Below are 26,398 nucleotides of genomic sequence, written 5' to 3'. Positions count from 1 at the left end.
GTAATCGTTGATGAGCCTAGTTGAATGGCAGGGCTGTGGTGAATCTTTGGGTTGGCTGGGAACACAAGCAGTTCTGTTTTTGCAAGGTTTAGCTGCAGGTGATGATCCTTCATCCAAAGCGAGATGTCACTCAGGCATGCCGCGATGCGAGCAGCGTCCGTCGGATTGTCCGGTTGAAATGACAACTAGAGTTGTGTGTCGTCGGCATAGCAGTGATAGGAGAAGCCATGCTTCTGAATGACCGAGCCGAGGGATATCATGTAAATGGAGAAGAGTAGCGGTCCAAGCACTGAGCCCTGTGGCACCCCAGTGTTGAGCTGTTGGGACGCGGAGACCTCATCTCTCCAGGATACTCTGAATGACCTACCCGAGAGGTAGGACTCAAACCATTGCAACGCCATTCCAGAGACACCCATAGCACTGAGAGAAGCCAGGAGGATGTGATGATTGATAGTGTCAAAGGCAGCAGACAGATCCAGTAGGATGAGCACAGATGACATGGATGATGCTTTTGCCAGTCTCAGGGCTTCGATGACTGAGTGCAGTGCAGTCTTTGTGGAATGACCGGTCTTGAAACCAGACTGATTGCTGTCCAGGAGGTTGTTTTGCATGAGAAAGGAGGAGAGCTGGTTGAACACAACTCGCTCCAGGGCTTTGGCGATGAAGGGAAGAAGGGAGACAGGCCTGTAGTTTTCTAGAAGTGTAGGATCGAGGGTGGGTTTCTTTAGAAGCGGTGTGATGCGGGCCTCTTTGAACGCTGTGGGAAATGTCCCAGTGGTGAGCGAAGAGTTGATGATGTGGGTCAGAGCAGGCACAACCGTTGGAGAGATGGCCTGGAGGAGATGGGTGGGGATGGGATCCAGTGGGCAGGTGGTAGGGTGGTTGGAACCAAAGCAGGGTCTTTTGACGTCATTTTCTCTCAGCTGACCAGAGGCTGGCGCGATGCTCACGCAGTACATCCGATAACCAGGGAGCCGACGGGGATGCACGGGCTGGTCCAGATGCAAGAGGGCATAGGTTGTCCAAGCAGGATGAAAGCGTGGAACACAGAGTGTCTGTGGCATTGTCTTTATTCAAAAGAGAGAGCTCATCAGAGGGGGGGAGTGCAGACAAGACAGCAGAGGAAAAACAGGAGGGAGGGAGTGACCGCAGGTTGCGCCAGAAGGTGACCATCGGTAAAACATCTGCGATATCCGGAGCAGTGAGGTCGAGGTTGACGAAGAAGTGATCAGACGTGTGCAGCGGGGTGACCTGAGAGTGATGAGTGGAGCAGTACCTTGTGAAGATCAGATCTAGATGGTTTCCAGAATTGTGGGTTGCTGATGTGGAAACCTGCTTGAGGAGAAATGATGCGGTCAGGTTGACGAAGTCAGCCGCCTGTGGTTTTCCAATGTGGATGTTGAAGTCACCTAGTACCACCAGGGGAGTACCATCCTCAGGGAAGGATGAAAGAAGCACATCCAGCTCCTCCAAGAAATGTCCAAGCTGACCTGGGGGACGATATATAACTACAAAATGACTTTTAACAGGGTGGGTGATAGTAACAGCATGAAACTCGAAGGAGCTGTTGTCACACATGGGTGTTAGCTGATTGAATTTCCAGTCTTTGGGGATGAGTAGACCGGTGCCTCCACCCCTTCCTGTGATGCGAGGGCTGTGGGAGAAAGTGTGGTTATGGGAGAGGGCAGCGGGAGTGGCAGAGTCCTCTGGTTTGATCCATGTTTCTGTAAGTGCTACGATGGAAAGACCAGAATGTTTAACAAAAGCTGTAATGAAATCAGCTTTGTTCACATCAGTTTGGCAGTTCCACAATCCTATTGGGAAAGTGGAAGGGGCAGTTGATAGCAGTGATACATTGTGAAGATTATTAGCATTGCGTGGCCTTCGGCATGCGGCAGATGATTTACGTGTTGTGATAACAGAAAGGATTTTAAAACACATATTTAAGAGAAGCAGAAAGAAAATAGGGAGAAACATTAAAGATAACAATAAGGGATTAAGTATTAGTGCAAACAAGTAGACAAAAAGTGGAAGTGTTAACATAAAACAAAATAGGTACAAAAAGAAGTGCAATACTCAAGTGCCCTGTCGTGTCCCAGGCTCGGTGGAGTCGCACACAGGTAGAGTTGATGTCTTTACTCTATTCGGTCTTCACGCGATGAGGGCTGCACGCGACCGCTGCCGCGGTGGGTAGACGCTTTTTAAATACCCGTCTAATTACTTTAATTCAACAGGCCCCGCCCTCAGATGACACGCGCACACAAAGCAAATAAATTAAACTAGCCCAAGAACGAACAAAGGAACGATACTACACGCGGTTTCACCACGTGACAGAGCGGAAGTAAATACAAAGCGATTTCTCAGTTTAACACAGTACTAAAACTCAACAAGACACAATTTAAATACACTTACACAATTCTGTACGCTTCTGCTGCTAAATTGCTTCTCCTACAGATTGAACACTAATCTCCGTTTAAATAAAAATGCTGGGGTTTGGCCCCGCCCTCAGATACACATATTAATTTGTTATTAATGCAAATAAAATCAAAGGAGAAATGAAGTCTTCGTCGTTATGATCATTGCAAGCAAGCCCGTCTGACAAAAGGGTTCCCTTAATCGGCTGCAAAGTTTATGATGAGCCATATAGCCACCAATGACTATAATCAGCTGTAGCTCATTCCCCTATTATTGAATGCCCATGGTTTCCCATCACCATCTCACCTGCAGCTTATTCTCTTTCGTTAGGTTTCTCTATTTAGTTCCTTTTGTCTCTCTGTCTTGTGTCGGACGGTTGCGTTTACCAGCTTTGACTTCCCTTTTAGGATATTCTTGCACATGTCATAGCCGTGTCATAGCCGTGTCATAGCCGTGTCATAGCATTAGTTGAGTCTTGCTGTGTTCTCTGTTTACTCCCAGTACTCCCATTTGGTTTGCTACTCAGCTTCTTAGTTGGGATCATCACCTAGATATGCTCTGTTTGACAGAAATATGGCTAAAACTAGATATTACTTTAAATGAGTCTACCCTCCATGTTACGGTTTTAAGCAGAAGCCTCATCTAAAAGGAAAAGGGCCAGATGTTGCTACACTTTAATAACACATTTAGTGTAACTCAGAAATCAAATTTTTAAGCAATGGTGCTTTTTATAACTTCACCTAGTGTTGTTGTAAATCATAAACCGTTTTTGACATTTCTACTGACTTTACTGTCTACAGGCCCCAAGGAACCACATAGATTTCATTCAAGAATTTGGTGACTTTCTATCAGAATTGGTATTGTACACGGAAAAAGTCTTGAATTTTAGAAGGCACGTAAATAATGTGAGTCATATACTGTATAGTGACATATTGACTTATTTCATCAATTGGCTTATTGATTTATGTCCCTCCGTGTTCTAATGTCATACAGGTTTAGATTTCACCCTAATTCTATTTATGATCTATATCAGAATTCATGACATGACGATTTTCCTCTACACGTCCCTCGACATACAGTATGTACACTCACCTAAAGGATTATTAGGAACACCTGTTCAATTTCTCATTAATGCAATTATCTAATCAACCAATCACATGGCAGTTGCTTCAATGCATTTAGGGGTGTGGTCCTGGTCAAGATAATCTCCTGAACTCCAAACTGAATGTCAGAATGGGAAACAAAGGTGATTTAAGCTATTTTGAGCGTGGCATGGTTGTTGGTGCCAGACAGGCCAGTCTGAGTATTTCACAATCTGCTCTGTTACTGGGATTTTCACGCACATCCATTTCTAGGGTTTACAAAGAATGGTGTGAAAAGGGAAAAACATCCAGTATGGCAGTTCTTTAGAGCAGCTAAACAGCGCTGACTTTTCTAAAAGAAGTAGAAATGTATTATTGGTCAGAGAAAGAAGACATGATATCAATGACATGATGAAATATGTCTGACTCTGTACACACTCAGAGTGTAAAACACATCCAGAGGCTGAAGGGTATGATGAGGATGACTGATGGAGATGATGTTCTGTGAGGATGCACATCATTAATTTCTCTCTACAGTCACTCAGTGCACCTGCTGAGAGCAGAATGCTGGAGGAAGGCAATAACCCTAAGAAAAAAGGCTTTCACATCATTTGCATATGATTTATTACAGTTTTTGCCTGTTGCTTGAACACATTTTGCAAAACTTCGCTCATTGTGCCAAAACTCTACACACAAGTAAACATGACACAACACTGGGAAATATACCATTCACATCTGTGTCAAATTGAAACTCTCATCCGCAGTCTCCCTCTTCCTCTGACACCGTCCATTTTTGTTGAAGAGTGATGAACTTACCTGTTGCCTTTTTATAGTGCTTAAACCTAATTGGTGCGCAACTCACCAAGTGTGCACAATGGAAAGAGTCAGAGAAAGAGTAAGACGAGGAGGAGAATGAGGAGGAGGAAGGGCAGAAAGAGGAAGACAAGAAGGTGCTCAAAGAGGACCGAATCTGCCAAAGATCCGCGCAAAACTGGTTGACCACGTTGTCAACCACTTCCTGACACTGAGGGAGGCTGGACTGCGAGTTCAGCCAAATCTAAACCGATACACAGTGGCAAGTGTGATAAGAACATTTCGACTCGAAAATAGGTATTGTAAAAATATCATCGTATAAAAATATCTGCATGGTTTCAGTAACTGCTTACAGTACTGTATTCTACGCACTATCAGCACTTTTTTTCCGTGAAATTACATAGGATTGAGGGTCAGGAACGACAAGGGGGAAGGCCTCCTATGTTCACAGAACAGCAAGAGAGGGATATAGTAAACATGGTTTTGGCCAACAATGCTATAACACTCAATCAGCTCCAAGCTTACATTGTCAATAACCACCCCAGTTTCAACGATATCCATCAGGTCTCAACATCAACACTGACACGCATCCTAAAAAAAAAACATATTCAAATGAAGCAAATTTATCGAGTGACTTTCGAGCGCAATTCCGAAATGACAGCGGCATGATTATGCAGAGGTATGTATTCACTTTAGCAGTGTGATCTTGCATACTGTCTCATAATCTTTTACTGTACTGTAATATGTATACTAGATCTACACTGAACTACACAATTTTGCCTGACACTGTTCTTCAGGGAGTTTTACGAATGAATGGAGAGGAAATCCAGCATGAGTTAATTTACGTAGATGAGGCTGGGTTCAACCTGACGAGAACACGAAGGAGGGGATGAAACATCATTGGCCATAGGGCTATAGTCAATGTCCCAGGGCAACGTGGGGAAATATAACACTCTGTGCAGCCATTACACAGAATGGGGTCCTCCACCGCCACACCCATATGGGCCCTTACAACACAGCACTCATACTTACATTCTTGGCCCAATTGCACAACATACATTTACAGGAAGGTACAGGTTCATAAACTGCCCATTGATGTTAAACCATTCCCTTACCTGAGAAGCTCGGTGAAAACTGACATTGTCCCACACTATCAAATAGGTGGGAATGGGATTCTCATTTAGCTCTTGACCCTGCTGCCCTTGAAGCTGCTGCTCAAATAAAATATCTCTTCGAATGACAATAAATCTTATAAGAAGCTGGGTATTATATGGCCCGAGTGTAACATGGTGATGCAGAACACCATGGTTGCTGATCGCAGCACAGATTGTGACATTACCACCTCGTTGACCAGGAACTTCAACAATGGCCCGATATCCAACTCCGGCTCTTCCTCTTTCTTGCCCTCCTCCTCCTCTTCTTCATCTTCCTCTTTCTTGCCCTCCTCCTCATCGCCCACCTTGCATAAGCACTCGTCCTCTCACATTGTTTCTTCTATCCATTTTCAGACTTTCTCCTTCCCACCTTCAACAACCTGTTTGCTCTCTGAACTGGCTTATATTGGTGTGTCACATAATTTGAAACAGGTTAAATCAATTTTGAGTGGTTGTGTTCAATCAATGAGACATGTTCTCTATTTGTATTTGATTGTTGCCACTTGTGTTTACCAGTATGGATGACATGTGCATTGGAGTGCAGAATGTGTTTTGAGAATGAGAATGTGTTTAGCGTTTTGCCCACTTACCAGCATGTAAAGTGCATTACAGTAATCCAACCTAGTGGTAACAAAGGGGTGGATTGCTGTTTCAAAAAGCTGTTTTAACAGTATTGGCTTTATTTTGGCCAGCTGTCTCAAGTGGAAGAAGCTTGATTTGACAACCGCCTTGATCTGACCACTAAACTTAAGCTCAAGGACCCCTTTAACCCCTAGGTTTTTGATGTTGGGCCAGCGGCGGCGAGGCTGGAACACCTCTTTCGTGCCGACGACAGGTATCAGCCAGGTGTCGACAGGGTCCAGCGAGCGTCGAGGAACAACAAGGCAATATCAGCCCCAATATCAGTCCAAGAAGGCGTAGGAGCCTGACACAGAGGCCGTAAGTTGCAGAGATTCACCCGCGCCAGCGAGGACAAGGAGAGCGGTGCCATTGAGTTTACCCGGCTACGGGGGTGGTTACGCAGCAACCGCCCCCCCCCCAGGGGCCTGTGCCATCTTCTCTCCTTTTGCCCAGCAGACACCACTCTCGAAGCCAGCATCGCCACAGCGCCCACCCCAGGTGCTTGCGCTTCTATCTCTCTCTGCTGCAGCCCCTGCCTTCACTCCCTCAGTAGCCTCCTTCTCCACTCAGCACTGCCGCAGCAGAGTCGCCTCCTGCAGGAGCCTTTTCTTTACTCCGCACTTCCGCAGCAGCGCCGCTCCCAGACGAGCCTTCTTTCTTCCTTCATTACTGCCACAGCAGCGCTCACTCCTACCTTCGCTCCCTCAGGAGGCTTCTTCTTTATTCCACACTGCCGCAGTAGTGCCGCAGCCGCAGGATCTTCCTATCAATTTCCCCCTGCAACAGCAGTACCCGCTCCTCCCATCCCTCCTCCACCCCAACTCCTCACCATCAGTCTATTTTTACCGCAGTATAACGGGGGAGTCTGGGCACACACCCAAACCTGGCGCCCCCTGCCCAGGCAAGGACCACCAAGCTTGGAGCCCTCTCCTCGGGACCAAATAGGCATACTATCTGTCCCCATTAAATTTTTCCCAGAATTGTTTATTATTAATAGAGTCTTGGTTACACAAGGTTAAGGCAATGTTGTTTTTTGTAGTAGATTGTATTTTTGTAATCCCTAAATGCTTCGCTTTAATCATGTCTGATTTCCGGATTCATCGGCTCTCTGTGTGTTAGGTTGGTGAGCTGTGGGTGTTGTTTTCTTTTAATTGTATATTCTTTGCCAAACCAGATTTCTTTGCCAAAGCAGTCATCTCCAGATTTTTGTTGAGTTTTCTTTTTATATAGTAGGTTAGCTTTAATTATACACCTTTCATAAATATGATTTATTTGATGCACGGCAGTATTTATATCAGTTTTGCTAGTTGTAAACTGTGTTATTTCAAATCTATTGATTTGGTTGGAATTTTTTTTTAGCTAATTGCACTTATAAATTCAGATTCATATTTTGGTGACCATTTGAGTGTTGGCTTCCCTTTGATCAGACTGCTGTGTATTTGGATAGTTCTATCAGGTTGTTTAATTTCTTTTAGGAGCACAATTACTGCATGTAAAGAGGATGGATCTAAATCTCTAATGGAGTAATCAACAACACTAGCACCAGGAGCTGAGCAGTATGTCTCTCGACCAAAAGAGTCCCCTCGGATCTTACCAATAATGATATACATAATGATATATTGTATTGAGTGGCAGGCACTAAAATGGTTTAGATCTTACTTATCAGACAGACATCAGTTTGTGCATTTAAATGGGGAATAATCCAATCTAACGCAAGTAAATGATGGATTACCTCAGGGATCGGTTCTAGGACCCGTGCTGTTCTCCATATACATGCTGCCCCTTGGAAACATTATTATAAAACATGGTTTTAGCTTCCACTGTTATGCAGATGATACCCAGCTATATATCTCATCAAGACCGAATGATTCCTCCCAGCTATCCAAATTAGCAGAGTGCATCGATGATATAAAACATTGGATGACTTGTAATTTCCTTCTTTTAAATTCTATAAAACAGAAATATTTCTTATCGGACCAAAGACTCGTAAACCGGATATTTCAGATTATAAACTGCAAATTGAAGGATGTACAGTTACCTCAACAAATACAGTAAAAGATCTAGGCGTTATATTAGACAGCAACCTGTAATTTCGAAATCACATCTCAAATGTCAGAAAAACAGCCTTTTTCCACCTTAGAAATGTTGTCAAATTACGAAATATTCTGTGTGTTGCTGACGCGGAGAAACTTATTCATGCATTTATGACCTCAAGACTTGACTACTGTAATGCGCTACTTAGTGTTTGTCCTGCATCATCAATAAACAAACTACAGTTAGTTCAGAACGCAGCTGCCAGAGTTCTAACCAGGTCCAGAAAATACCATCACATAACCCCAATTTTATCAACCCTTCACTGGCTACCCATTAAGTATCGTATTGACTTTAAAGTTCTTTTAATCACTTATAAAGCCTTAAAGGGTTTAGCCCCTACCTACCTAACAGAGCTTCTATCACACTACAACCCATCACGCTCTCTAAGATCTCAAAACTCGTTTGATAACACCTAGAATAACTAAATCCACCAAAGGGGGTCGAGCTTTCTCATACGTAGCACCTAAACTCTGGAATAACCTTCCTGATATTATTCCAGGATCAGACACACTCGCCCAATTTAAATCTAGATTAAAGACGCATCTTTTCAGCCAAGCATTCACTTAATGCAAAATGCTAAATAAACCACCAGGAGATGCTGACATTAGATATTATTTACTAGAATAATTGGATTTATTATATAAAACACCATGTAGTGTGTTTTACCCTTTTTTGGGTTTTTAGTTTTTCCCCTGTAAAGCTGCTTTGGAACAATGCACATTGTGAAAAGCGCTATATAAATCAAATTTATTTTAATTTAATTTAATACAGACCAAGACCTCCAGGAAGACACACTAACTTCTTACCGTTTTTGTTGATTGTCCTGTCAGGTTTGTTCTGTAATGTGGTGGTGAGAAATGTGTTGTTTCAGGATATGATACACGATTCTGAGCCGGTCCTGGCATTAAAGTCTCCACATAGCAGCACATGGCTGGTTTCTGTCTGAAGTTAATGAAGATTATTGTCTTTGTAATATGGTGATTCTGATGGGGGAATGTATGCTGAAGGATTTTTATTGTGGTTTAAACATGCCTTTACATTTAATATGCTTTATGATTTCATTATTGATTACTAACCGTGCATAATATGTGGAAAATATAACCAGTGTGTGAGTTGGGTTAACCAATCTGTGTGTTAACCGATCTCAGTCTTGTTTTTGACTACTTTCATGGATTTTCAGTGATACTGTTTCAGCACATGAGATGAAGAAGAAAGGAATTAATGTGGAAAAAAACATAAGCGCTTTAACAAACTTGTTCGCTCATTGCATTGTTATGTGTGAGTTTGCTGCATCTGACTACGCAGCGCTTCTTAAAGTATAATGTGTAGGCTAAGCTTGCTTTTATCAACAAAAACACGTGATACAATACGAACACGACAACCATATCGTGTGGACATGCTGCTTAATGAGTGGTTTTTACTTTTGCTTTGCATGAGGTAAAATTCGCTTGTTCTGTAGCCTACTTTAGAAACGATCACGATCTATAAGATTCGCTTGAGAAGTAGACTGTGGATGTCTTTGGAATCGATCACGCCATAAAATCATCAGATTGCAACACTAAACAGCAGATACTTGATGCGTACTCAATCAAATACACGGTACTATTCCGCGGATACCCGCGGACGCGGATTCCGTCTGGCCCTGCCAATAAGGTACAGCATTGTAAAATTAAGAATGTTTAGCTTAGAGGGGATCCCCTTCTCCACAAAGATAACCAGATAGGAAATCCCTTCCTCCAACTATTTAGCCAGGAATGTATTCAGTGAGCTTAACTACTTCACAGTCCATTATTTTGCGGGATTGTATTAATTTATGCAGAAATCAAATCTAACAGTAGTGAAAAAAATGCTGGTTATTTAAATGTAATGTATTGATTAACTTTCAAAGTATAGCACTCTCCTCACGAACTCTTCAACCAGACTGAGCCAACAAGGACTCGTTAAGTAAGATCTGGGGTTCGAACCTTCTGACACGCAAAGCGAAACGCACACGTGATTGGACAGAAAGTGAGGCTTCATTTGTCATAGATCACCTGAGTCTCGGAAACCAATACACACCCCGATACGGGGCTTCACTAGAAATTGTGTCACATTTGCGATACGCACCTCGAAGCTTCAGTGTCATACGTAACATCACTAACGCAACGTCTGGTTCGTCGCAACGTCAGAGTCCATGCAATGTCCGTTGCTACACAACGCCTCCACTACTTACCACATTGAAGCACGAGCACCCACACGACTTGACCAGGCTGAGGACGAGCCATCTTCCCCATGGCCTTCTCTCTGGGAGTCATCTACAACACTGCATATACAATAAACCACCCCCCTCCGGGGCTGAAATTGTAAAGTTCTGTGTCTGTCTCGTCTCTGCCTGCCACACTTTGCTTTCACGTGAGTGCATACTGTAGATAATTCAATAACAGAGAATTTCAACAGTAATTGTTGTAAATCACAACAATCACAGAAAACAAACCATAAAACTATGCACAGCGAACTCTGTCTATTGAGCTGTCACCCGCAAACTCTGTGAATGTTGGTTGCTGCTCAGTGTTTAACTCACGTTTTCTCCTACTCCCAGAAAACGTCTTGCCCCAACGCCATCTTTGTTTTTCTCCCCCACCCCTTGATAGAATATAGAAAATATAATTAACTGCAGTCATTACATTTTATTTTCCTAACACATACACATTGAACAAATTATATTAGAAACATGTCTCACGTAAAAAATATATTGACGTCCATCAAAAGTTGACTTGTTGTGTATCATTTTTAAACGCAGTACAAATTATAAAATTATTTCCCCTTATTTAAAGAAAACACAGTAATAAATGATCAAAATGTTTGAGTGTGAATATATAAAGTGGTATGCAAAAGTTTGGGCACCCCTTAGGAAAATCACTGCATCAGTTTGTCACTTGCTGAGCTTTTGAAGCCGCAACTTTATTTTAACATGTGTTGTACTTTATGGAAACAGAAACATCTTAGTAGTGAAATCATTTTTAAACAAAAATAGGCATGTGCATAAATTTGGGCCCCCCAAATAAATAATTCCATTAATATTTAGTAGAGCCTCCTTTTGTTGCTATAAGTAAGTCCCTGAAGTCTGGCAGGTGATACTTTGGCCCATTCCTCCATACAAAACGCCTCCAGTTCAGTCAGGTTTCTTGGCTTCCGTGCGTAGACGGCCTGCTTCAAATCAATCTATACATTTTCAATGATGTTAAGGTCTGGGAACTGGGAGGGCCATTCTAGAACATTGTACTTGTGCTTCTGCATGAATTCCGTTGTGGACTTTGAACCGTGCTTAGGATCATTGTCCTGCTGAAAAATCCAACCCCGCTGTAGCTTCAACTTTGTGACCGACTCTTGAACATTCTTGCCAAGAATTTTATTCGCCATGCATACCTCCTCTTGTTCTGACCAAATAACTCTATCTTAGTCTCATCTGACCACAGTATTTTTTCCTAAAATGCTTCTGGCTTGTCAAGATTTATTTCGGCCTACCACATCTTTTCTTCACAAGGACTGTTCTTGCAGCCTTGCATTTCTGCACTATATTTCTGACTGTGGAGACGGACAGTCCAAAGCTTCCAGATAATTTCTTGTACCCTTCTCCTAATTCATAATAATGAATGAGTTGTTTAGAGGCCCCCATGTCCCCAAATCTTGTTGCTATGATCTTCTCTTATAAAGGTAGAGCAAATTATCATGAAATCTCAGAGGGGTGCCCAAACTTTTGCATACCACTATATATATATATATATATATATATAAAACGAGCGTCAACTTAACGCGCACTGGTCTTGTATCAAGGAGGAGATCGGTAGCATAAGAGGACGAGCGACCGGACCGTTAGTAAGAGAGGACTAGGCCGGGACTTTATGTTGTGTTTTATTACGTTTGTATGGTTTGTTTTAAGTTTGTTTTATTGTTTGTTTATTTAATTAAATGTTGTGTTACGTTAACCAGATCATTCTTCTTATTGAACCGTGTTACAGTGGTGCCGAAACCCGGGAGGAAGGAGAGACATGCTGTCGGAGAGTCCTCGCAGCCCAGTGGCCTCGCAGTGCCAGAGAGTTCGGGGAGCGCAGACGAAAGACATCCGCCAGCGGCTGCTTGAAGCAATGGTTCTGGAGCAGAGGAGACCTCACCGCCGAGCACCGGGGTCGAGGCGGGATGGCTGCCTCCCCAGAGGGAGCAGGGCGGGTCGCCAGCATCCACCAGAGGCTGGTGCCTGCTTCTTCGGCCCAAGAGGGGACGAGCAGGGGCTGGAAGAACCGAGAGCGGCCACCGCCTGCCAGCGGCCGGAGCCTGAGTGGAAACGTGCGGAAGAGCCGGGAGGGGCCACTGCCTTATTAGTCTTATCATTAGTCTTACTGCTGCTGTCTCCCTACCACAGGAGCCACCGCCGGCCGCCAGGGGGCGGATGGGTTAGAGTGCACAGGGCCACCGGAAGGCAACGCGAAGGAGAGTATCCCAGCTGGTTGAGGACCGGGGCGGCATGTCATGGACTAGAATTTTTTTACAATGGGATCTACATTTTTACCATAAATAAAAACATGGTCAGGAAGGGAAGTTTTTGTTCTATTTATCTCTTCCACAGTTGTAATTTTTTCTTTAAAGTCAGCATGAAACTGAAGTATTGATTGTTTTTTCTTCTGTATAGTGCCGTATATCAGAGTGAAACAAGAGAAAAATTTGAGAGAAGATGTAGGGCGGGACTTTGATTGGATCTTTAAAGGTTGGGTGTTGCCTACAAAATGGAGTCGGATTTGCGCCATTCCTCATGACCAGAAGTGAAGAAACGTTGTTTCGAGAAGGGAGGAGGTTAATGTTTTTGATTAAAGATTACAAGTTCAAATTAATTAAAAAAATACAATGTCACATTAATCATACATTAATCGTCACAGAAGGTAGCATCAAAACTCCACCTACAAACTTTAGAACCAACATAAACACAGGCTCGGAGGACGCCACGGCGGGGGAAGCAGGCGATGTTGTGGCTGCGTCCAGGCAGAACACAGCCACACGTGACCGCAACACCCTGATCGACATGTGATTGCAGTGAAGACATGTCAAATCCATGAACGCTGTCTCAGCATACTTGAGCCCCAAGCATTTGATACAGGATTCGTGCCTGTGGAAGAACAAGTCTCACTTTATTAAGAAAAATTATATAGTTCAATCTTATGATCTGGGTGGTTTAAACGGCATGTTAAAGATAGAATGGTTACAAAAATTTGTACACAATTCTGAGAGCTTTTGGCTTGCAATTCCAGCACGGTTGTTAAAAAAATTGGGTGGAATTTAATTTTTACTTAAATGTGACTTTGATATTTCTAAACTTCCTCTGACGTTGTCTACATTTCATCAACAAGTGTTGTGATATTGGAAATCAGCAAATAAACATAACTTTACATCACACAATTCCTCAATATGGAATATTAAGTATATTCTCCATATAAATATATCACTCTTTAATGAAGAATGGTTTTGTAGAAATATCAGGTCTTTAAAGGAACTTTTAATGATGGTGGAGAGTTGATGGATTATAATGCTTTTAATCTTAAACATTGTTTTGCATGCAACTTCGGCCATCCCATCTGGAATTAAATTATTATAAAAAGTTATTAATTATATAGTCAAGTCACACCGATTTTACCCAAACTATATCTTGGATCAATTAACTTTAAAAGTAAGAAATGTATGAATATTTATTTTAGACATATTCCCTTATAGGTCTGTAAGAAATTATTTTGATATTTTCTTGAACAACAAATTACTGAAACACTGATACAGTAATAGAACCACTTATTTTAATTTCTCAATTCCACCTAAGGTTAAAGAAATTCATTATAAGATTGTATATGATTGTATGATTATGATTAAATAAATAAAATATTTAATTTTGAAATGATTTATTGTAATTTTGTAAATTATTTCCGGAAATATTTTACTTTAATTGCTAATATAGTAGTGCGTTCTGGGAAAAATTCCAATTATGGTTAAAGGAAAAAAAGGTGGTTGAAGTGATTCTTTCCTTTTTTAGGAGGATCTATTGACAGAAATGCAATTTAGTATACAAAACTATTTCTTCAGAGCTGTAAACAGACCTTATGTAATGAACCGTTATATTTGTAATACCATAATAATATGGTGTTATTCAAATGTTAAATTTTTTCTAAGTTATTCCTCATTCTTATTTATGTGTTATTTTTTGTTTTTTTTTATTTTATTTTAAACATATATATATATATATATATATATATATATATATAAATATTGTTGTCTTATTTGGCTGTGTCAATGCCCCTTTAAAAACTGAAACACACCAAGAATTGGCTTTAAATAATCTTGGCAGGTTATGTGGCTAATAACCCCCCTACCTGCAGGTTATAGATATACATGACGCGGACGCGTCTTCAGGTTTCTTAATTCTTCAAGGACCTCTTTGTGTGTGCATGTGTTTCTTGAGTTTGTGCAAAAAAATAGTAGAGTAAAATAAGAGTTTAATTAAAGACACATACTTTCACATTGAGATCTTGCCACAACACAGATGATTCCTAAGGTTTGCTTTCGGGGGAGAAGCTTACCAGTATCGGGTTCTTCTATGCGGCCTAGCCTTGTCACCCTGCACATACACAAATTGCATGGATGCAGCTCTGGCTCCTCAGCGACTCCAGGGCATCTGCATTTTGAATTACATAGAAGACTGGCTGTTTTTAGCTCAGTCTCGGGAGCTAGTGCTTCGACATCGGGATGTCGTCCTAGCTCATCTCGAAGCTCTCGGGTTGAGACTGAACGTCAAAAAGAGCGTTCTTTCTCCTATGCAGAAAACTACTGTCACAGGAATAAGAACAGCGGAGGCGAAAGCAAGTAAACCGGGTTTTATTACACAGGGTGTAAGCCCAGCCTCACAACAAGAAATAATAATAGTCTCAGTCTCCCTTGGTGATGCGCAGGTAGCGGTCTGGCAGGCGATGTAGCGCAGGCTTGTCCAGGGCAACTCGGTAGTCCAGAAGTCAGAGGCGTGCAGTGATAATTCCCAAAGTGAAGACGTGAGACAAAGACTGGAACTACAACAGAGAGACCTCTCACATGTAGACGGGAACTGCAGCACAGAGACACGAGGAGGAACTGGACACGACGAAAGACAACCACAAACAACGATCTGACAAACCCAAGACGGCAGAGGTGAGTATAAATACTCTAGTGATAACGAGATTCTCCCAGAGGATCATCAGCGACCACGCCTACACACACAAAACACAGCGCAAGGAAGAGTCAATGAATTCCCCAACCGTGACAGTACCCCTTCCCCTAAGAGCGCCTTAGGGGAAGGATGAACTCGGAAGCCAGAGAATCAGAAATGTATTTCTCCATGGCCTCCCTCTCGGGAATAGAAAGAGATCTATAGCACAGTCGTAGGGACGATGTGGAGGAAGAGAAGCAGCTCTGGACTTACTTAACACTACCTTCAGGTCGAGATACTCAACGGGCACGTTCTCCCGGAGGATCATCAGCGACCACGCCTACACACACAAAACACAGCGCAAGGAAGAGTCAATGAATTCCCCAACCGTGAAAACTACCTGCATGTGTCGAATCCGAAGAGTTCTAGGTCTCATGGCGGTGGATTCCACTGTGATACATTTGGGCCGCCTGCATTTGAGACCATTTCAGTTGTGGCTCAGAGACAGGGGGTTTCATCCCAGGGCCAACCCCCAGAGGCATATAAGGGTGACACGCCAGGGGCTTCGCACCCTTTCTATGTGGTTCAGACCTCGGTTTCTGAATTTGGCCCAACTCGCTGTCCGTGTTGTCGTTGCAATATGCTCACGACAGACGCATCCCTCACGGGTTGGGGTGCGGGTCTTAGATGGCCATCCAGCCCAAGGGATCTGGAGAGGTAATCTTCTTGATTGGCACATCAATTGCCTCAAAATGATGGCTGTATTTCGGGCCCTGAAATGCTTCCTCCGGCAATTACGAGGTTACCATGTCCTAGTGTAGGTGGACAACACTTCAGTAGTTTCACACATAAATCACCAGGGTGGGCTGTGGTCGCGCAACCTGAACAAACTGGCCCAGCAGATCCTGCCCTGGGCAGAGGGCAGATTCCTGTCCCTCAGAGCGATTGATATCCCGGGGCATATGAATGTGGGAGCAGACTTGCTGTCCAGACAAGCTTTAACGAACGGGAAATGGAAATTCCACCCAAGGTCCCCTCTACTTCTCTTGTACTCATCCACCATTTGTAACAGATGGTGCATGGACCCAAATTGACTGCCAGATTATTTCAGTGCTGTAGTTTCTGCAAGCCCCGGCACTCTCAGGGTTTATATGGCCGCCATTTTAGACTGCCACGCCTTGATTGATGGGGTTTCTGTGGAAAAATAACCCTTTAGTCACCTGCTTCATTCGTGGAGTGAGGCGGCTGAGGCCTCCTTCTAGAGAGACAGTCTCATCATGGGACTTAGCGATAGTGCTCGAGGGTCTGGTTAGTACCGCCATACTGTTTAATTTTCTCCCCTGGGATGGTCAAAGCTATTCTGTTTGTCAGTTTGGGGCTATTGTACAACATGGAGAATTCCATGTAAGGGTGTAGCCCTATGTAGATAGAAATAGCTAATTCTAAGATCATTAAAATATAACGCTTCATTATGTAAGGTCTTTATACACATCTGAAGTTGTCTGAACACATAGTTATGTATATTATATAGCAAACACATTAGACCTTCTATTTCAATAGAGAGAGGGAGAGAGAGAGAGAGGAAGAGGGCGGAGGGAGGTGGGAGAGGAGGAGGGAAGTGGGAGAGGGGGGTGGGGGTGGGAGGGGTTGTCTCCTCCGGTCGCTGGAGATCTGTCGGTCGGTGTGTTTGAGCAGCGGAGCTCCGCCATGTCTTACACCGCGGACGGTCACCACTCACCGGCGTCGGTTCTCTGTCCCGCTCAGTCTGTGATGATAAGGATGATGAAGTAGATGATATAAACATGTCTTGAGGAAGAGGAGTCCATCAGAGAAGATGACAGTAAGTTCTGTTCTAATGCTCAGAGATCTGCTGATATATCGCGATTAAACATTGAATTTTAACATTGAAACACGTGACGTTGAGGTTTTTTCATCAGTGCTCGTGATATATGACAGCAGTGTTTTCTATGAGGAGCATGACATCATTCACAGTGACTGGGCGATTCATTCAGTCATACTGTACATGTTCTGTTACGTTATATTTACGGGATTTTATGATCAGGGAAATGTTCTGGGAAGGTGATTTAAGATCAGTGTGTGTTGTATGTCGTTAACATGTGTTTTCGTATGTTGCATGTGATGTATGTGTGTCAGGAATCACTAATATCTATTTGTGTGTCAAAGGAAGCCACCGTGGCAGTCACATACAGTCTCTACATACGTGTATATATATGTCAATGTTGCTTTGGAACAGTATATGAACTGATGGTATATATATACATAAGGGTCAGGACGAAGAAACACTTGGACTGTATGTGTCTCGTCTCGAGAAATCACGCGAGAACTGAACGTTGTGGAAATCTTTGAGTTTATTGTAAACCTTAATGACGTTAATGATTGAGAGCGTTTTGATGAAGATGGTCCTTCATGTTGATTCTCTTCACATATGCAGTTTTCCTACAGAATGTTTAGTGCTCGTGCGCCACACCTCGCGTTTTTATTCCCAGATGAAATACACGTTTCTTCTTCATGCTGCTATAGAGACGACGTGAAGGAAAGCGCTTCTCTGAAAACTCCATGCAAAAGATACTCATGTGCAATCGTAATTACAATACCAATAACATGTTTAATCTTGCCGTGCTAGTTGATCATATGAAGTCAAGTCAGCTTTATTTAAAATGTTCATTGTTACAAAGCAGCTGTAGAAGAAAACACGTCGACTATAAGCAAAACATATAGGCCTAAGGTTAAGCAAGTCAAAGCACAGGTCAGATATCAGACACACTATAATCCTATATGCTGTGTTCATTAAATAAAACTATACAATTCCAAGAGTTTGGATCCAAAATGTGATAACTCAAATACTTCAAAAATGATGTTTTATAAGTTAACGTGTTAATAATGTGTTTTATTGTGTTAGTTTGAGTTATTATTGCAACTGCAGTTTGATTGACATTCATTGGAATGCGTTATAAAACATGATGTTGAATGTGTTTTAAAACAGAGTTATCTCACTTTGATCAAAGTTTCTCATTTGTCTTATTGGTTGAAATAACTGATTAAAAAGAAGGGTTTGAAGACAATGTACATGTAATGCTTTACTTTAGCGTTGGCTGCCTAAAACTAAGAGAAGTACTATAATATTGTTTGTAGCTATGCTAAGACTCTCTCATCTCTTAAAGCAGAGCGCTAGTGTTTTACACAAACATACATTCTGTGATCCTGCTGTATGTGTACAGTATCGAGCACTGCGTTTTTGATACAGCATTTTCAACAAAATATACAAAACGATTTATTTGATTTGTCTATTCTTGATCAGATTGACCAATTTGTACAGTTTTTATTAGTTATTTCATCAGTGCTCGTGATATATGACAGCAGTGTTTTCTATGAGGAGCATGACATCATTCACAGTGACTGGGCGATACATGCAGTCATTCATTCAGTCATACTGTACATGTTCTGTTACGTTATATTTATACGCTACATGGATGTTTGTCGTTTTCCAGCATGAAATCTGTGAAGTCATGAAGAATTTAATGTAGAAATGTGTTCTTGAAGGATAGGCTATAGAAAGATGTTTGTTTGTTTCTGTTTTTGTTCATGTATGTTCATGCCAACATGAGATAATGATGGGTCAGACAGCCAGAACGATGAGACGTGTATAGCAGTATGAGTCCTATCGTACTGAATGTAAAGTCCAGCGCTGTGTTAAAATGCTGTGAAATTCTGATTATCCCTGAATCAAACTCCTAATTACTTCACTTACTAACAGAACAAAAAATGTCATTGAATATCATATCACACCATCATGAATAATAGCTATTTACATTTTTATATCAACTCTTATTTTAATATATGCTGTATTATACAGGATATAGAAGGGTTATTATATAAATACTGACAAAATATAAATGTTTTATTGATTTTATAATAACATGCACAACACAGATCAGAGGAAAGAGCCACTTATAAAGCGTGTGTATATATGACTTATACTGTATGTGTGTATGGTATCGAAGTCTATCGAGTGAATCAAGAGCTTTTTATTGATTTATTCATTTTGTGTATTTATTAGATTTTATTCCTACAGTTACTCCTTACCAAAGAGGCTTCCATAAATATTTTGTTTTTTATGTAACGTAAAGCTTCAGCTAACTTTAATAGTGCAACGCAACAGAATGAAGTCTTGCTTTAGTTTTAACTTTGTGCCCATTTACCTCGAAACTAGGCCAACTTGTAACTTACACACATCGGTTGCAATGTTTGACTATAAATAGGTGAATTGGTTTTGTATGTTTATCGTGTGACTGTAATCCTGTGATTCTGCTAAAGCACAGTTAGTTCATCAGAGCAGTAGTTTGTGTAGTTGTGATGTCATTTTACCAAATGCTCCCAACCTAAGAGCTCAAAACAGACATGTTTTCCAGGCAATTTGCAGAGGCATTCGTTCCTTAAAAATCATGTGGGTTTTAGCATCTGACAAATTTTGATTCACAGACACAAACATGTGAATATTTTGTAAATAAGTAATTGTATTTACTATAGAGTGGCCTTAAAGGGGATACTTCAGCCAAGAAACTACATTTCCTCATGTTGTACTCCCCCTCAAGGCATCATATTTTGGTTATAATACCACGCATCATTTAGCTTCCAAGCGTTAGAATAGGAGTGAATGGGCATCGACTTTTTGAAGCTCCAAAAAGTGCATCCATTAATCAAAGCACTGCTCGACACGGCTCTGTGGTCTTAACAAAGGTCTTCTGAAGTGAATCCATGTGTTTGTTTAAGAGAAATATCTATATTGACATCGCTATTAACATTAATGTCAAGCTTCCGTTATCCCTCTGCTGCTTGTGAACCCGAGGCTTCTTTTTCTGGCAAATGAAGTAAGTTCCGGTAACGAACGCATCATATTTCGTTTTGTTCCTATAGGATACCGTGCAGCAGCTTTCGTTACCGTTATTTGCCGGACACACATGATGGACGCACTTTTATGGAGCTTTTAAAACTTTTAGAACCCCCGTTCACTCCCACTACTGCTTGGAAGCAAAATGATACGTGGTATCATAACTCTGACTGGATTATTCCTCAAGAAGAAAACCATATTCAGTTAGGTTGCCTTGAGGGGGAGTAAAACATGGGGAAATTGTAATTCTTATTTAAATATCTATTTAACAGTGAAGACTGTCTTGAGCACTAAAACTAGATTTGAAGGTCTTGCTGTGTAGATGCTGGAAACAAGTCTGGAAACAAATCAACACAAAAAATATGAAGTTGACTAACTCTTTAGCTATTAACAGAAACATGTTTTTCATTTTTTTGTAGGGTCGACCAGTTATAGTTTACTTCAACTACAATTATTAAAGCATCAAACAAAATATAGCCTCAAATATTTTTTGAAAAAACAAAACAATTTGAAATGGTGACTTTGCAGCAACAAAGTGAAGTCAGTTCAAGTTAAGTAGACAGGAAAGTAGGGTCGGAAGTGGACACACAACACAAAACAGTACAACCTGTACTCCCCTGTTACCACTTCACCATGACAAAGAGGAACGGTAGATCATGCTGTAGGGTTTTATTATCTTTTCTCACCTATGTCTCATTACTTTCTCACAGGATTATCGGGAGGATGGCATGGACCTGGGCAGCGATACTTCCAGTCACTCCAGTTCGGAGTCCAACTCCAATAAGGTGACGCCGTGTTCTGAATACAAGTCCTCTCCCAGTCTGGATCTGACTGCTCTGGAGGATTATGAGGAGGATGAGGAGCAAAACAGGAGCAGAGTGCTAATGGACTGGGACCGGGAATACCTCAAGCGACAGGACTTCACACGCGACACCATCAACAGCCGCAGCCTGGCAGAGGAGCTGCAGACATCCGCTCCTCCACTGGTGCCAGAGGAACTGAAACAGAACGGAAACTTGATAGAGCTCCGTGGCCACCGGCCATCGCCCGGCGCTCGTGATAGTCAGACTTTAGATGAGCCGAAGCGCCGGGTCACGGTCACCGGGCTTGAAGCCGCAGGTTACAGAGAAGAATGTGTGGAAGAAGACCAACTTCCTGCCATGGACTGGGCGGCACTGGAGAGACACCTGGCAGGTCTCCAGTTCAGAGAACAACAGCAGAACCACGGCCTGAGCCGGACCTGCTCCACAAACGTGAGTCTTGTATCTCTGACAGCTGTTGTTGTGAAGATTAGACAGATGTATTACGTCATCTCGAGGTGAAGTGTGTCAAACAAAACACTGCCAGCGAGCGAACCTCAGAAGGTATTTTTGGCTTCCTTCACGGGGAATGAACATTTAAGAAAGTGGGGTTCTTCGGTTCGGTTTCTTTGTTTTTGGGATAAAATATGTTGTTTAATGTTGTGTGGGAGGTCAGCAGATGGCGCTGTGGCAATGTTCTTGATTCGGATGAGTGTGTCACTCTGTATCCACAATGATGGCAAAAGTCTTGTGCGCACTGAAGCATTGTGTGCATGTCAACGGTCCCTGCCGTTTATTTGAAAGGTTTGTGTGAAGGTTGCAGGACAGAAAATAGACGTAAAAAATCATTACATCTATGAAAGGTCCCCACACTATGTATTAAAAGTGTGTGTGCATGCGTGTGTGTGTAAAACATCATTTTGTGAGGAATGTGGTGTTATCTGGTGTTATCACCTCCAGAGAGCCTGAGGAATGTGTGCGTGTCCTTCAGACGTCTCGTCATTTATCTTCACAGCAGCTCACACACATAAGACCTTCTGCAGATCCAGTGACATGTGGGGTTAATAATTCGTGTTTTAAAATGGTGACGATGGAAAAAAATATTCCATACATTTTTTTTTTTTAACTCGACCACCGTAAGGAGTTAAGCAGCGGAGCTTACGTCATCAGTCTCTCTTCAGTTACTGGAGGGTTTTTTCAAACTGTTGCTAGGAAAACTAGAGCTATGAACGCCTTCAAGCGACAAACTAGACATCAACGCTAATAGCGCTGTCAATATGGATATTTCTCTTAAACAAACGTATAGATTCACTTCAGAAGACCTTTGTTAAGACCACAGAGCCGTGTCGAGCAGTGCTTTGATCGATGGATGCACTTTGTCACTCCCAGTAAACTGATAAGTGGTATTATAACGCCGACTGCTTTATTCTTCAAGAAGAAAACCATATTCAGTTAAGATGCCTTGAGGGGGAGTAAACATTTTTGTTTTACTTCTGGATCGGATCTGCGCTGTCACACGCTGGTTTTGTTTATATTTGTGCGTCGTTGTCCGCGCCGACATGCAATGGCCACAAGGTGTCAGTGTTCACAGGCGTGTTGCTTGTGTAACCAAGACAAGAGCTGAAGAAGACGCGGTTCGTTGTGTACGCTGTTTAAGAAGCATTAGCAGTGATAGCAGCAAGTAAACAGTCACTTGGGCAGCTTGAGTTGTTAAATACAGAAAAACGCTATAGCAGAGTTTATTTGACCTGAAGGGAGGGGGTTCAAGGAGACCAATCACAGCGTTTGTGGTCCGCGTCGCATTGACATTTTTGGAAAGGTGCGCGTCAGGCTACGCCGGGCATACACGTTAACTGCACTTTACATGTGTGGTATGATGGCCGTAACAGTTGTTCCAGCAGCAACAGAGAAATGAAGACATAAGTCAGAGCGATACAGAGGCAAGATTATTGTACAGGGCTCTACGCTAACTTTTTTCCCGAGGAGTACATGTGCTCTTAAATGAAAAAAATTAGGAGCACACAAAGAAATTTAGGAGCACAGTACAAAAATTTTTTTTTTTAATTAGTTTATTAAACAACTGAACAAATTTCATGCATATACTTCATGCATATACTGTTTCTGCCCTCTACAATATTTGCAGAACATGAGGTTGTTCTCAAAATCCAGCCATGGGAAAATCTTAAGCCAATTGACATTAAATGTATATGATCTCCCTTTGCCGGCTCCAGTGGATGTTGACGTGACAGCGCTAGTCACCACAGGTTCGCTAAAGTTGTTCTCAACTTCTTGTAAATCTTGTGAAGAAACCTCGTTAAAGTTAGTTGAACCTTCCATATCCCCCTCCCTGATTCTTCTTTCTCCTCATCTCTTTTTTGCTTAAAATAAAAACGTATGTTCTTCATTTTCTTTCCAATTTTATCTTTCCAGTTTTTACCTCACTCGACTCTCTTTCCGCTTAAAATCCAGCAGTTCCCGCACATTCCCACACTAATTCAGTGATTGGCTCATTGGTTGCGAATCATCGCTCTCATTTGCATAATGTTAAGCGCGTCATCATGCTACCAAGTGATCTGCTACTCCTCACAGTGTTCCCACTTAGCGTAATTCTCATCTCGCTTGTATAGTGGGACATCTACTGGTATTTCCCTAAACATAAACATTTGTTAGGATCTATTTGTATAAAAAGGCTGTTATCTTTTTTTTAATTGACTAAAGTGTCCAAAAAAAACATTGCCAGGCCTAGTTGCTGGTCTGTGAGTCTTGCCCTATTTGTGTTTGATCATGTTCTCTTGGGGCTTGACCCTTCCTGTTTTATAAGTGTACTGTATATACTGAGTTTTGCATTGTGAATAATATATTTTATTAAAATATTTGTTTTGAAATGCAAAATAAATGTAGCATATGATATTGGTTAACCAGTACACAAAACAAAGTTTTTTTCCACAAAATACTATGTTTAGTAATTATACATTAAATTATTTATATAACAATATTAAACTGTATTTTCGCCATGCTTTTACGCCATGCTTTTAAGCAAAATAAAGGCCGAAAGAGTCAAAAGGAAGGTGTAGTTAAAATGAAATATGGTAAGGTCTACATTTCTTAATGTGACTTTTAGTTTGACAGCGGAAGTTTGGGGTTTACGCGTCTACACGCAATTACGCGTCCACGCGTCTAACGTCTGTACGCGTAATAACGTCTTTAGGCGCAATAACGCGTACACGCGTTATAGCGTGTGTACACGTTACGTCTAAAGACATTTCTGCCTAAATGGCCTTCCATAGTTCATCGCGCTGTTGTTCAGTTTGAGGACAGCCCGTCACTCGCACACTGTGCTCGTAAATTATTTTTCAAGTTCGCACATAACTATTTTTAGGCGCAAATGCGAGTGAAACACTCGCACTGTAGAGCCCTGTTGTACTCCCAAAACTGACTCTAGAACAGCCTCTAACAACATGACCTCACCTGCGTGCATGCATGCGTGTGTGCGTGTCTTCATGAGATTCCAGCAGGTTCTGTACACACACAGCTGAATTATCATTGTAATCTGCTGCATGTGTGTGTGAGATGAAGACTCTGTCGGACGTCGTTTGTGTTCAGTGAATGAGTGTGAATACCACGTCAGCGCTGGATTCATCTACTCAGATGACCTCACTCAGGTAACTTCACCTCTGTCGTTGTCTCCTGGGGATGTTTCTGCATTTAGGATCTTTAAAAAGAAAGGAAAACATGTTTGTGTCCTGAAGTGATATAAGCATCTTGTCAGTTTGTGAAGTCAGAGAAGGGTTGTGTGACATTGCACCTCTGAAGCCAATCAGAGACACTCATTTTCTTCTCAACACACACACACATCCAGTGGGTGGCTGTGAGGATGATGTCATGTGTGATGTCATCGAGGTTGGACCGCAGTGGGTTTGATGTGGAAATGTATGCCCTGCAGCGACACACACACCCATCACAATCTACTGAAGCGTGTCTCTGCAGAGAAGAGAAGAGAAGAGAAGAGAAGAGAAGAGAAGAGAAGAGAAGAGAAGAGAAGAGCGTGTACGTACAGTACATGATGTTTAACGATAGAGGAATCCCTCACATGGCCGTGATGGCTGTGGTCTCTTTAAAGGTTTGTATGAGCTTTAAATGTGCTCTCAACACTGAAGAATCAGTGAAAATATATTATAATAGTTGATTGAAGTCAATTGAGATGTTAACAGAATGGCAGTACGTGTTTTGAACAGCAGGGGTCGCTGTGTTTACTGCAAACTTGTCCTGGTGCACCATCTCAATTTTTTCAATTGTTTACACACATTTTCTGAAAGCCTCATATTCTCAGAACTCTACACACAAATCAAAACACACAAACACAAAGGGCAAAACCCCTCAATTCTCCTGCAAAATGAAACTTCACATTCAAAACAATGTTCTTTCTTCTCAAAATGGTATTTTGTTTTCAAATGACACATACAAACCATCATATGAATAAACATTTATAAGAACCAGTTGAACACTGATGTGCTCTTTATAAAACACTAAAATGAATGTAAAACACTTCTCCGTTCATCATAATGACTTTGCTCTTTATATGGTTCAGTACTACAGACAGTACATAAGTGTTTTGTAAAATATTTTTATATATATATATATAAAATATTTTTATAGTCAGAACACACAAATACACAATAACAAATATATATATTTTTTTTCAACAAAAACAATGTCCAGTGTACATCCCAACTAACGCAAAGTTGCACATACAGTGGTGTACATACAAAACAACAGAAGAATTGACTGTATACAGTTACAGTAAAAAACGATGCTGCATCTTCTCTTGGGTTTGGGTCTGACCACAGCACCTCATCCACATCACAAGCAATGTTTCTCAGTCCAGTCATGAAAAGCATCAGCTGTTATATCTCCACATGTGTCTTCTATAGCTTGGAGAAGGTGTATAGGCGTTTGTTACAGGTGTTTACACATGTGATGAGTCAGTGTTCATATTTGAATGGCAGTGTGTTCCTTGTGAAAACAAGAGATTTTTCTGCCCGAAAATTGTGCCAAATGCAGAGAATTGTGTGTAGTGTTTTGAAAAAAGTGTGTTTTAGATCTGCAATGTGAGTGTAAAGCAGGAATTGTGCTTGTAGTTTAGCAGAATTGGTTCAGGGGGTTGGTACATGAGTTACATGTTGTGCTCATTGTGTCTCAAGTACCAATATTTGTGTGTAAACAACTGAGAAAAACTGTAATCTGTCTCTATACTTGTGAAGCGTTTGTTTTGAACAGGTAGTTGTGGTCTTTCTTGTGTGTATGGTAGATTTAGTGAA

General features: G+C 41.7%; 1 protein-coding gene across 1 annotated transcript in view; it reads left to right on the top strand.

Annotated features, from left to right (window-relative positions):
* Positions 1-16,998: 16,998 nt before the first annotated feature.
* Positions 16,999-26,398, top strand: part of schip1 (schwannomin interacting protein 1) — a 24,316-nt gene continuing 14,916 nt past the window's right edge. Inside the window, exons 1-2 of the mRNA XM_079480828.1 lie at positions 16,999-17,211; positions 20,991-21,533. Of these exons, the coding sequence (XP_079336954.1) occupies positions 17,206-17,211; positions 20,991-21,533 (549 nt within the window). The 5' untranslated portion in view covers positions 16,999-17,205. The remainder of the gene's footprint in view (positions 17,212-20,990; positions 21,534-26,398) is intronic.

This window comes from Barbatula barbatula (assembly GCF_947034865.1).
Source record: "Barbatula barbatula genome assembly, chromosome: 19".
Lineage (NCBI taxonomy): Eukaryota > Metazoa > Chordata > Actinopteri > Cypriniformes > Nemacheilidae > Barbatula > Barbatula barbatula.
This window is presented reverse-complemented; position numbering and strand designations above follow the sequence as displayed.